Genomic DNA, 12,025 nt, shown 5'->3' with positions numbered 1-12,025 from the left:
ATTTTATCAAAAATTTTTTCTGTATATAATGATATAATCATGTGGTTCTTGCTTTCATATCTGTTGATGTATTTAGTTACATTTATAGTCTTGTGACTATTGGACTAGCCCTACATCCTGGGGATGAAGCTTACTTGGTCATGGTGGATTATTTTTGAGATGTGTTGTTGGATTCAATTTGCTAGAATCTTGAGAATTTTTGCATCCATGTTCATTAGGGATATTGAGCTGAAGTTCTCTTTCTTTGTTGAATCTTTACCTGGTTTGGGTATCAATGTGATGTTAGCTTTTTAAAATGATTTGGGGAGAGTTCTGTCTTTCTCAATTGCCTGGAATACTTTCAATAGAATTGATATCAGCTTCTTCTTGTATGTTTTGTAGAATTCCACTGTGAAGCTGTCTGGTCCAGGGTTCTTTTTTGTAGGTAGTTTTCTTATAATGGATTGATTTTCTGGGTTGTTATTGTTCTGTTTAGAGTCTCAGTTTCTTCTTGTTTCAACCTTGGGATGTTGTGTGATATCAGAAAGTCCTTCATTTCATTTAGGTGTTTGAGTTTGTTTCCATATAGGTGCATAGTAATTTCTGATAGTCTTTTGTGTTTCTTTGGGGTCAGTTGTGATTTGATCTTTTGTACTTCTGATTGTGTTTATTTGGGCTTTTTGTCTCTTTTTCATGGTCAGAGTGGCCAGGGGTCCATCAATCTTGTCTATCTTTTCAAAGAACGAAATTTTGTTTTGTTGATTTTTTTTCTATGATATTTTTGTCTTCTATGTCCCATATTTGGCTTTTATTTTGTTGATTTGGATTCTTCTGCTGAAGTTAGGGTTTTGGTGGTCTTGTCTTTCCAGCTCCCTTAGGTCATTTGTTAGGCTGTTAACTTGTAGTCTTTCTGTTTTCTTTTCTTTTTTTTAATTTTTATTTTTATAATCAATATTTTTTATTATATTGTGGGGTACAGAAAAGGGTTAGGTATACAAATACATTTCGTTCAGGCACCCTTGTTGATAAGAGGTGTTTCCCTGTCCCGTCCCCAGACAGATGTTTGCTACCGTTAATCCCATCTCCTCCCCCACCTGTTGTTTCCCAGTACCGTCAGTCATTTTCTTATAGTGTTACATTGGATGTTCAAGGTCCATTATATGAGTGAGAACATGTGATACTCGGTTCTTTGTTTCTGTGAGAGGTCACTCAGTATTATAGATTCTAGTTCCATCCAGGTTGCTGCAAAATTCATGATTTTGTTCTTTTTTATGACTGCATAGTATTCCATCGTGTATATGTAACACATTTTTTTAATCCAGTCCTCTTTTGATGGGCAGCATGGTTGTTTCCAGGTTCTTGCTATTGTGAACAATGCTGCGATAAACATCCGTGTGGAGGTATCTTTTTTATAGAGTGATTTGAGTTCTTCAGGGTATATTCCCCGTAGGGGGATTGTAGGGTCATATGGGAGGTTGATATTTAGAGCTTTTAGAAATCGCCACACTGCTTTCCACAGAGGTTGCACTAGTTTACACTCCCACCAACAGTGTAGAAGTGTTCCCTTTTCGCCACACCCTCTCCAGCAGCTGTTATTTTTTGTTGTTGATAATTGCCATTCTGACTGGAGTTAGGTGGTATCTCAATGTGGTTTTGATTTGCATCTCCCTGATGATTAGTGAGGTTGAACATTTCTTCATGTGTCTGTTGGCTGCTCGATGTCTTCCTTTGTGAAATGTCTGTTCATATCTTTTGCCCATTTTATAATGGGGTTGTTTGTTTTTTCTTTTCAGCACATTTGAGTTCCTTGTAGATCCAAGATGTTAAGCCTTTATCAGACCTGGTGTTGGCAAATACTTTTTCCCAGTCTGTAGGCTATCTCCCTGCTCTCTTGATGATTTCTTTGGCTTTGCAGAAGCTTGTCAGTTTAATAAGGTCCCACTTGTCTATCTTCTCTCTTATGAACTGTGGGTTTCGGGTTTTGTTCAGGAATTGGATGCCAGTTCCGATTTCCATGAGGGTATGTCCTTCATTTTCTAAGGTTCTTACGGTTTGAGGTTTTACATTTAGGTCTCTGATCCATTTGGAATTAACCTTTGTGCATGGGGATAGGTAGGGGTCTTGTTTCAGTCTTCTGCATCTTTCTGTTTTCTTGATGTCTGTTCGTAGAGATATGAATTCCCCTCTTAGTATTGCTTTCATGGCATCCCAGAGGTTTTTGTAAGATGTGTCTTCATTTTCATTTGTTTCCTGGAGTCTTTTAATTTCTGTTTTGATTTGTGTTGATCCAGGAGTTGTTCAACATCATGCTGTTCTGTGTCCATGTCTTTGTGGGTTTTGGGGGAATTTTGTTGGTGATGATATTTATTTTTATTCCACTGTGGTCTGAGAAGGTGCATGGTAGTATTTTGATCTTATGAAATTTTTTGATGTTTGATTTATGGCTGAGGATGTGGTTGATCTTGGAGTACATTTCATGCAGTAATGAGTAAATGAATATTCTGTGGTTGTTGGGTGGAGTGTCTGTAGGTATCTATTAGGTCCATTTGGTCAAGCATCAAGTTGAGGTTCTAGATCTTCTTGTCGATTCTTTTTTTTTTTTTTTTTTTTTTTTTTTGCCTCAATGATCTATCTAGGGTTTTTAGTGGGATATTTATAACCCCAGCTGTGATAGAGTCAATATCTTTTTTTTTTTTTTTTTGGTTTACTTAAAACTAAAAAACTAGTAGCTATTTTATAAAAGCTGGTGTTCCGGTGTTGCATAAATATTTAGGGTGGATAGTTCTTGTTGATGGATTGAGCCTTTTATCATTATGTCCTGTCCTTCTGTATCTTTTTAAATTTTTGATAGTTTAAAATTTGTTTTGTCTGATATTAAGATCATGATTCCTGCCTTTTGTGTTCCATTCACCTGAAAATGTGTTTTCCATCCTCTAACTTTGAGTCTGTGAGAGTCCTTTGTATTGATATGTGTTTCCTGGAGGCAGCAGGTTGTTGAGTTGTGTTTTTTCAAATCCAGTTTGCCATTCTATGTCCTTTCAGTGGTGCATTTAGTCCATTCACACTCAGGCTAATTATTGAGATGTAAGAGTTTATCCCTAAGACTCTTCTAAAGCTCTTTGTTGTTGTTGCTCTTTGTTTGCTTATTTGTTTGCTGATCTAGTTTTGATTTTTTGAGTTGACATATGTGTGTGTGTTTTCAATTTTGCAGTCATGATGCATGCTGTGTTGGTTCTTTCTCTTCTTGCATTCTTGGGAAGAGTGTGGTTTTTGTTGTTGTTGGTTTTTTTCCCTTTCTTCTGTGCTTAATATCTTCTTGAGCATGTCTTATGGAGCTGTCTGGAGGCAGCATAAACTATTAGGGACTGAATGTTTGGTAAGGATCCAGAGCAGTGGTAAATTGCAACTGCTTCTGCAAGGGAGCCCCAGGTGCTTTATCTCGTGTCTCCCCTTGGTTGGACTTTTGCTTACCCACTTGCTTGCCCACAAACATGCAGATTTGCCATTATGCACACTCATCTGTGCATAGACTCACAAACTCTGCCTAGTTCCATCACCGTCTTCAACATCTGTTCTTAATTAAGTCCAAGTTATATCTAAGCTAGACATGGTGGCTCATGCTTGTGGTCCTAGCTCCTCAGACACTGAGGCAGGAGGATTGCTTGAGCCCAGGAATTCGAGTCCAGCCTGGGCAACATAGTGAGACTTCATCTCTTTAAAAATAAATAAGTAAAATTAATGTATTTACACTTGTTATTAAAAAAAACTCATACGTAACTTTAGCTCTGGTCACTCTCCTCCTGATATTTCAGTATTTTAATTTTATTCTTTTTAACTCCAAAATTAGACATATAATTACTGTTTTATACTACAATGCTTTCTTAGATTTACTCGTGCATTTATCCATTCTTTTCTATACTTCAGACCTTCTATCAGAATCATTTTCCTCCTTTTTTTTTGAGTTGGAGTCTCACTCTGTCGCCAGGCTGCAGTGCAGTGGCACACTCATGGCCACCCCATTGTCAACCTGCTGGACTCTGGCAATCCTTTTGCCTCAGCCTTCCAAGTAGCCAGAACTACAGGCGCACACTACCATGCCCAGCTAATTTTTGGTTTATTGTAGAGAAGAGGTCTTGCCAAATTGCCCAGACTGGTCTTGAACCCATGGGCTCAGGCAGTCCACTTGCCTCAGCCTCCCAAAGTGCTAAGATTACAGGCTGAGCCACCAAGCCTGGCTCATTTTTCTCCTTTCTGAAGTATATCCTTAGAAGTTCTTTCAGTGAAGACCTGTTGATGGTAAATTCTTTTATTCTTGTCTGAAAATGCCTTATTTTGCTCTCCTGTTTTGAAAAACAGTTTTAATGATGGATAATCTGTCTACCTTTAATTCCTTCATTTTAAACAGACAATTAAACGAGTTTTAGTAAGTTTACAGAGTTATGAAAACATTACTGCAATATATTTTTCAGACATTTCCATCACCCAAAAAGAAATTTTGTGCCCATTTGTAGTTGATCTCCACTCCTATCCCCACCCTCAGGTAATCACTAATCTATTTCCTATCTTTATAGATTGGTCTTTTCTGGTATTTCCCATAAATGAAATATTAGACAATGTGATTGAAAGGTAGGAACCCCAAGAAACTTAGAATAGAAGAACTTGGTAAAATAATTCTAGTAGTAGTGCAGCCATTTTAGTTTCAACCCTAGTCCTGCTGCACTTTGCTAAATAGTTTATACTTTTACCTATTAATCAGTAGCAAGAAGTAGAACCAGGCTCCTGGGATTAGTACCTGGTAATTATTTTAAGTTTCTTATGCATGTCTAGTCCTAATTGTTCTTCTAGGCATCTATGCTTCCAGCAATGATGTATTGTTATCAGTCTTCCATAACCAGCCTCCAGCCCACCACCTGGAGTAACAAGATACCAGTGCTTGGGGATATCTAGAAACAAGACTTATGTGACTTCTGTTATCTACATCAAAGGATGCAACCTCCGGACTTTCTTCGTGGCCTAAACTTCCCTTCAGGAGCCTTAAATATACCCAGCTTCCCAGCCTTCAGCACCATGCTTACCTATGAGCATTGGCCCCTTTCTGTCTGTGGAAAGTGGAGAATAAACTTTACTTTCTCTGTGATGCAAATCTTTGCCTCTTTCCCATGGCACCAGCCTACCTTGCCTTAGTTTATCCTTTTGGTGAACTTTTGTGTCTGGATTCTTCCACTTAAAATAATGTTTTGGAAGTTCACCCATGTTGGATCAGTATTCCCTTGGTTCTTTTGCCAAATAATATTCCAGTGCATAAATATATCATGTTTCATTTATCCATTCACCATTTGATGGACAGTTAGGTGTTTTACACTTTGGAACTGTTTTGAAGAATACTGCTATGAACATTCACATGTACATCTTTGTGTGGACATGTTGTTTCATTTTTCTTGTGTAGATAACTAGGAATATAATTATTGGATCATATAACTAACCTGTTCTTAACACTTTAAGAAACTGCCAAATTGCTTTCCAAAGTGACCTCATCATTTTACAATCACACCAGCAATTATGAAGATTCAAATTTATTTGTTATTGTCTATTTTTTCATTATAATATCTAATTATTCTTGTAAGTGTGATATGGCATCACATTCTGGTTTTAATTTGTGCTTTCCTGATAAATCATGAGACTAAGCAATTTTTTCATGTGCCTATTGGCCAGTCATATTACTTCTTTGGTGAATTTTTTATTCAAATATTTTGTCTTGCCCTCATTCTTGAAAGTGAGCTTTGATTGGCATACATTCTAGGTGTATAGTTATTTTATCCTAACACATGGAAGACACTATCCTATTTTTTTCTGGATTTCATTGATGCTGTTGAGGCATCGACTGTCAATCTAATTGTCATTTCTTTTTGGGTGATCTGTTTTTTCTCTCTGGCTTTTTAAAAGATTTTTTGTTTGCTTTTTTGTCTGTTTTTGCTTTTGGTGTTCCACGGTTTTACTGTGATGTATCTAAATACACATTTCTATTTATTTATTTCTGTTTGTTTAGCCTCTTTTGGATTCATTGAGTTTCATAAACTTAAGGATTCAAGTCTTCCATAAATTTCCAGTCATTATTTCATCACTTCTTTTCTTTTTTATTTTACGCTTATATTTCTGAAACCTTGCTAAGATGTATGTTACAGCTTATCATTCTAGCCTACATGCCTTTTAACCTCTCTTTCATATTTTCCATTTATTTTCTCCTCTGCCTTCAGAACTATTTTTCAGTTTTCTTATTCTCTCTTTGACTGTATCTAATCTTCTGTTTAACTTATTTTTTCTTTCTTTCTTTCTTTTTTTTTTTTTTGAGTTGGAGTCTCACTCTGTTGCTCCAGCTGGAGTGCAGTGGCACACTCATGGCTACCTTAGTGTTGACCTGCTGGGCTCCGGTGATCCTTCTGCCTCAGCCTTCCAAGTAGCTGGAACTACAAACACTTGCTATCAGGTCCAGCTAATTTTTGATTTATTGTAGAGATGAGGTTTTGCCAAGTTGCCCAGGATGGTCTCAAACCTGTGGGCTCAGGCAATCCACTCACCTTGGCCTCCCAAAGTGCTGGGATTTTAGGCTGAGCCTCCAGGCCTGGCCTGTTTAACCTATTATTAGTTGTTATTGTAGACAGGATAATGGACTCCCAAAGATGTCCACATTCAATTCCCATGAACCTGTGAACATGTTATTTTTATGTGGCAAAAGAAACTTTATAGCAATTCAGATAGGGATGTTATCATGGATTATCCAGGGAGAGGGAGACAAAGTAGTGGGTCAGAGAGATGAAATGGAAGGAGGAGGAGGAAAGATTCCAAGTGTGAGAGGATTTGACATGCCATTGTTAGCTTTGGAAACATAGAAAGGAAGCCACAAGCCCAGGAATGCAGGTGGCTTCTAGAAGCTGGGAATGGCCCTCAGCTAACAGTGAGCAAGAACTTGGGGACCTCAGTCCTACAACGTTAAGAAAGTGAATTCTGCCATTAACACAAATGAGCAAGAAGTTGATCTTCCTTTATAACACACAGAAAGAAACCTAACCTTGCTGACACTTAGATTTTAGCCCCCTGAGGCCTGTGTCACACTTATGACCTACAAAACTGTAAAATAATAAATGAGTGCTGTTTTAGGTTGCTAATTTTATGGTAACTTATTACAGCAGCAATAAATAACAGATAGGTCTTAAATGTTAGTTATTTTTTATTTCCAGAAGTTTTTTAGACTCTTTTTCAATATGCTATTCATGTTTATAGTTTCTATTAAATATTTATGGTTTCAGCCACCTTTTAAAAACCCTAATGTAGTAAAAACATATTTTATAACATGTATGAAAATTTACTATCTGAGATCTCTGCAGGTGTGATTCTGTTTTCTGTTGTTTCTATTGGCTCTTGCTCACAGTACCTTATTTCTTTATTAGCTTTTAACTTTTGACTGTGAGCTTATGTCTACTGGAAATTACCTATTGAATTCTTTGATATTTGAATTGAAATGATATCATTCTAGGGAAGATCTGTGTTTGCTTCCATCAGATACCACCTAGGACTTCCTGGTACCACCTTAAAATAAATTCTTGCCGGGCTCGGTGGCTCAGCCTGTAATCCCGCACCTTTGGGAGGCTGAGGTGAGTGGATTGCCTGAGCCCGTGGGTTTGAGACCTGCCTGGGCAACTTGGCGAGACCTCATCTCTACAATAAATAAATAAAAAATGAGCCGGGCGTGGTGGCGTGTGTCTGTAATTCTGGCTACTTAGAAGGCTGAGGCGGAAGGATCGCTGGAGCCCAGCAGGTTGAGGCTGTGGTGGCCGGGAGCGGCCACTGCACTCCAGTCTGAGCGACCGAGTGAGACTCCAACTCAAAAAAAAAAAAAAAAATTCTTGCCTTGAGTTTTTTCAAATTTGCACTGATAATATGAATGAATGTTAATTAATGTCATAAACTTGGTGAATTAAGAATTCTCAGGAAAGATTTTTTTCCTCACCTTGTAACAGGCTAGCTAGAACAAGTTAGCTACCATCTCCTTCTGATAGGTGGGTTATCTCATGTTTACCCTTATGTTGAGATTGTAGCACATAGGGGTCCCAGATTTATGTAAGAATTTCCCATTAGGCTTTACACCTTAGGTGTGAGGTTGACTCCCTGTTTCATTGTACCATCCAAACAGAATCAAGAACACCAGAGTCAGTTCATGCCCCCAGAGGAAAATCTCGCTTCTTTCTCTAGATTCTTACTTTTACTCTACATTTTATATGACCCTGAGAACTTCTTAGTGTCTTGCCAGTTCAGCAATGTTTTAAAAAAGAAGTTTTTCATATTTTATTCAGCATTTTTAGTTTTTTTCAGAAGGGTATACCATACAATGTACAATTGTACCATACTTTCAGAAATGGAAATATCTTGTTCTTTTTTTAGGATGAATTCTTAGATGCAGAATTGCTATATTAAAAGATATGCAAATGTAAAATTTGGATACATATTGCCATATTACAAAGTCTTATTTTCTGTTTAAGAAAATATTACAGAAAAATAAATCTCAAGCATTTGCTGAATTCCTTTTAGATTTGCCTCTAATGACTATGAAAGGAAACGTGAATGTCGTTGACATTTGAATAAGAGATAAAATTTACAAATGAAACAATAATCCCTCAGATTCAAATTATATGATGTTTATAGGTGGCAAATTAGGAATTCAGAAAAGACAGAAAAATTTAAATCTGGTCATGCCACACCTGGCTTGGAAAGTCTTCAGTGCCCATTGCCTTTAGGGTAATGTTCAGAATCCTCAATATAGCCCACATGGCCCTGCATGATCTGGTCCCCACCTCTTCCCATCCACATCTCTCCTCCTAGATCACTGACTCCAGCCTCACTGGCCTTGTCTCTGTTCCCCAAATGCACTGAAATCCTTTCACCCCTACCTTTGCTTCTTATCCAAATGTCCTTTCTTGCTTTCTACCCCTACCTTTGCTTCTTATCCAAATGTCCTTTCTTGCTTTCTACCCCACCCCACTGTCTGTTCATACTTCGAGTCTCAACTTATATATGACTTTCAAAGAGACACTTTTACTGATCTTCTAGTGTAAACACACACACACACACACACACACACCCCTACCTGAGTGTTCAGGTAACTGGAAACTGGACAAACCAACATTTAAAGGACAGAGACTAAGTTCTTGCACCTCAGATCATATGATTGACTCGAAGGAGAGCTAGAGAGTGAGAGAGACCAAGCTTCTTAAGACCTCCATTCTTTTCCTCCACCGCACTCATTACGGGGGTATTGCCTAATGTCCACCTCCTCCACTATAGAACAGGACTATGTCCTGTTCACTGCTGTATTCTAGAACCTAGCTCAGTGCCTAGTACATAGTAAATATTTATGGAATAAATGTTTTTAAAGATGGGTGGCTGCATTTGAACAGGTGGAGCAGATGGATATCATAAAAACAAACGGGAAAATGAGAAAACAAAACGGAAAGGATAAAAAAAATCAATAATTATAATTCATTGAGAAAATATGAGTAGTCCTCTTTGATCCGGTAAACTGTCATGTAATAATAGGCTTTATGACCTGTCCATAGTTGGGGAGAATAAAAGATGTGCCCATTGTTCAACATGTGGTGTCTAGGTTAGCTGCAACCAACATGGTACAGCGTTGACTTGTATTACCAAGGTCATTCTTTTTCTGAAGATGGAGAACTTCTCATTTCTGTGGTGTTCTTCTTTATGTCCCATTAGGAGGCCGTAGAATGGAACTCTAGTTTTTTCATTCCAGTAAGTTGATAAAAGTTTCCTTTTTTTTCTCTTCTCTTTTCTTTTTTTTGTGGCTGACTTTGATTTAAGCAATCCTATTAGTTCATTTTAGCTTTGACAAATTTCTCTGAAAGTGTGTTTCCCTGTTACATTCTGAACAGTTGACTCTTTTGTCAGATATCAGAGTAACACTGCTTCTGCTGTTCTTGAAACAATTACCAACATCCAACCCAAAGAGAGCGGTGGTGGCGGAGGAGAGACCCGGGAAGCCATTGTTTATAGATTATCTGAAGATATGCTGAGCAAACTACCCCCTGATTATATCCCTCATGAGGTAAGCTGTGCTCTTTCTTCACTGGTGTACAGGGTTAGATGTACATTTCAAGAATAAGTGTGATTACCATGAAAAGTAACAATCTACCTGTTTACTATGTGGCAGATCCCTATTTAGTAAATTTTGTTAGACTATATTACTAAATTCTGTGTCTCTCATTGTTCATGTGACCTAGTCATCTTTCAGAGCTTATAAACATCATCAAAGCTTATTTTCTTTGATGCTTTTCTGTTGCTTTCTTTTGAAAATTTCTCCACAAGTTAATTACTCCTCACTCAAAGCTGCCACACTGTCCCAGTTATATATCAACTTCTAGGATTCCTTAAGCTACGCTAAAAAAAATTCAAAACTCTTTAGGGCTAAAAAGCTGTGGTATTGGTAATTTGTTTTGTTTGTTTGCTTTGTCTTGTTTTGTATTGAGTTGGGGTTTCACTCTGTCAACCAGGTAGAAGGGGAGTAGCACGATCACAGCTTACCACAGCCTCAAACTCTTGAGCTCAAGTGATCCTTTTGCCTCAGTGTCCTGACTGGCTAGGACTACAGGCACATGCCACCATGCATGGCTAGTTTTTTTTATTTTTTGTAGAGGCAAAGTCTTGCTGTGTTGCCTAGGTTGGTCTCAGACTCCTGGACTCAAGCCATCCTCTCTCCTCAGCCTCCCAAAGTGCTGGATTACAGGTGCGAGCCACTGTGCCTAGCTGATCTGATATTCATTCAGACAGATGACCTGTAGATAAATGACTTGTTTACTCAACTGATTTTTAATCACCTCTGAAGCTGACTGAATAGAGTAGGACAATTAGTGGAGATATTAGTATAAGCATCCAATTATCAATCTGAAGTTTTCCAAGCACTACACTTACTCAGTCATTAGGAGGAAGGGGTAATGGGACAGTAACTGGCATTTTTGAGCACTCATTATAAGTCGAGCCCTGTGCTAAGTGGTTTATACACATTCTGTCACTCAGTGCTCAGGAAAGTGCCAGCAGAAACCAAGCTAAGTGGTAGAGCAAGAATTTGAACACAAAGTGTTCTGATTCTAGAACCTACCATCTTAATCAGTTGTAGCATGCAATGAGTGCTCCCAATATTAAAAATGGTTTTTTCCTCTTAAAACAATTTTTTGTTTCCATTGTGTACATGGGTACCAAGATACTTGATTAAGACTTTCAAATCAATGGCTTCATGTAGGAATAGTAAAGGCAGAAAATATTTTTTAAATGGTTACTTAACGGTAAGTACATACTTTCAGTAGTTTATTTATGTGGTCTTAGGAAGACAAGGCAGAGTACTTACTTGCCACCAAAGATTTAAAAACTGACATGTGAAAGGGAGATAAAACTTACTCTGTATTACTAGACCACGAGTTGGTATTACTAGAGGAAAGTGTCAAGACTTTGTGATAATTTGAGCTGTCCAGGCTTGGTTGGGGCCACTTCATCAGCCAGACCTCTGTCCTGGCACTATTCTAACAGAAACTGAGTGCCAGGAATGTTGCTAAATGAATTCTTATATGGGAAAGAGTTTGTACTAAGTGACATCTAAAACGTCTTCCTGTTTCAAGATCACTTACTTCTTAGTGGTCGTTATTTTATAGAAGAAATGCGTTCTTAAAAGTGTGGCTGTAAAGTGAATTTTATAAATCGAAATATAATTATATCATTGGCTTCTGTAGTAGAAATCAAACTACATTACTGTAGAAGAGACTACCTGGTCTCAGAAACATAATGAAAATCCTATATAAGACTACAGTAAATCTTAAATTGCATTAGTAAAAAGACAATTATAGGCTGGAACAACAATCATATTCCAAGTAAAATTACATTTTCTAGGGCCTAAGTTTTTCCTAAGCATGTCTCTATTTCAAACTGTTTCTTTTTTAAAACCCTAAGCAGGATGAGGCAATTTGTTTGGGGCTGTTAGGGTACTAAA

General features: G+C 37.7%; 1 protein-coding gene across 1 annotated transcript in view; it reads left to right on the top strand.

Moving 5' to 3' along the window:
- The window catches only part of LOC103255884 (dynein heavy chain 8, axonemal-like), a gene marked incomplete at its 5' end in the record, with an annotated part of 122,961 nt that overhangs the window by 92,399 nt on the left and 18,537 nt on the right, over positions 1-12,025 (top strand). Inside the window, one exon of the mRNA XM_008053806.2 lies at positions 9,937-10,093. Coding sequence (XP_008051997.1) covers positions 9,937-10,093 — 157 coding nt within the window. The remainder of the gene's footprint in view (positions 1-9,936; positions 10,094-12,025) is intronic.

Source organism: Carlito syrichta, unplaced genomic scaffold (genome assembly GCF_000164805.1).
Source record: "Carlito syrichta isolate Samal-C Ts95f unplaced genomic scaffold, Tarsius_syrichta-2.0.1 Scaffold288613, whole genome shotgun sequence".
NCBI classification, from domain to species: Eukaryota; Metazoa; Chordata; class Mammalia; order Primates; family Tarsiidae; genus Carlito; species Carlito syrichta.
Note: the sequence above shows the minus strand (reverse complement) of the source record. Positions and strands in the feature narration are given on the sequence as shown.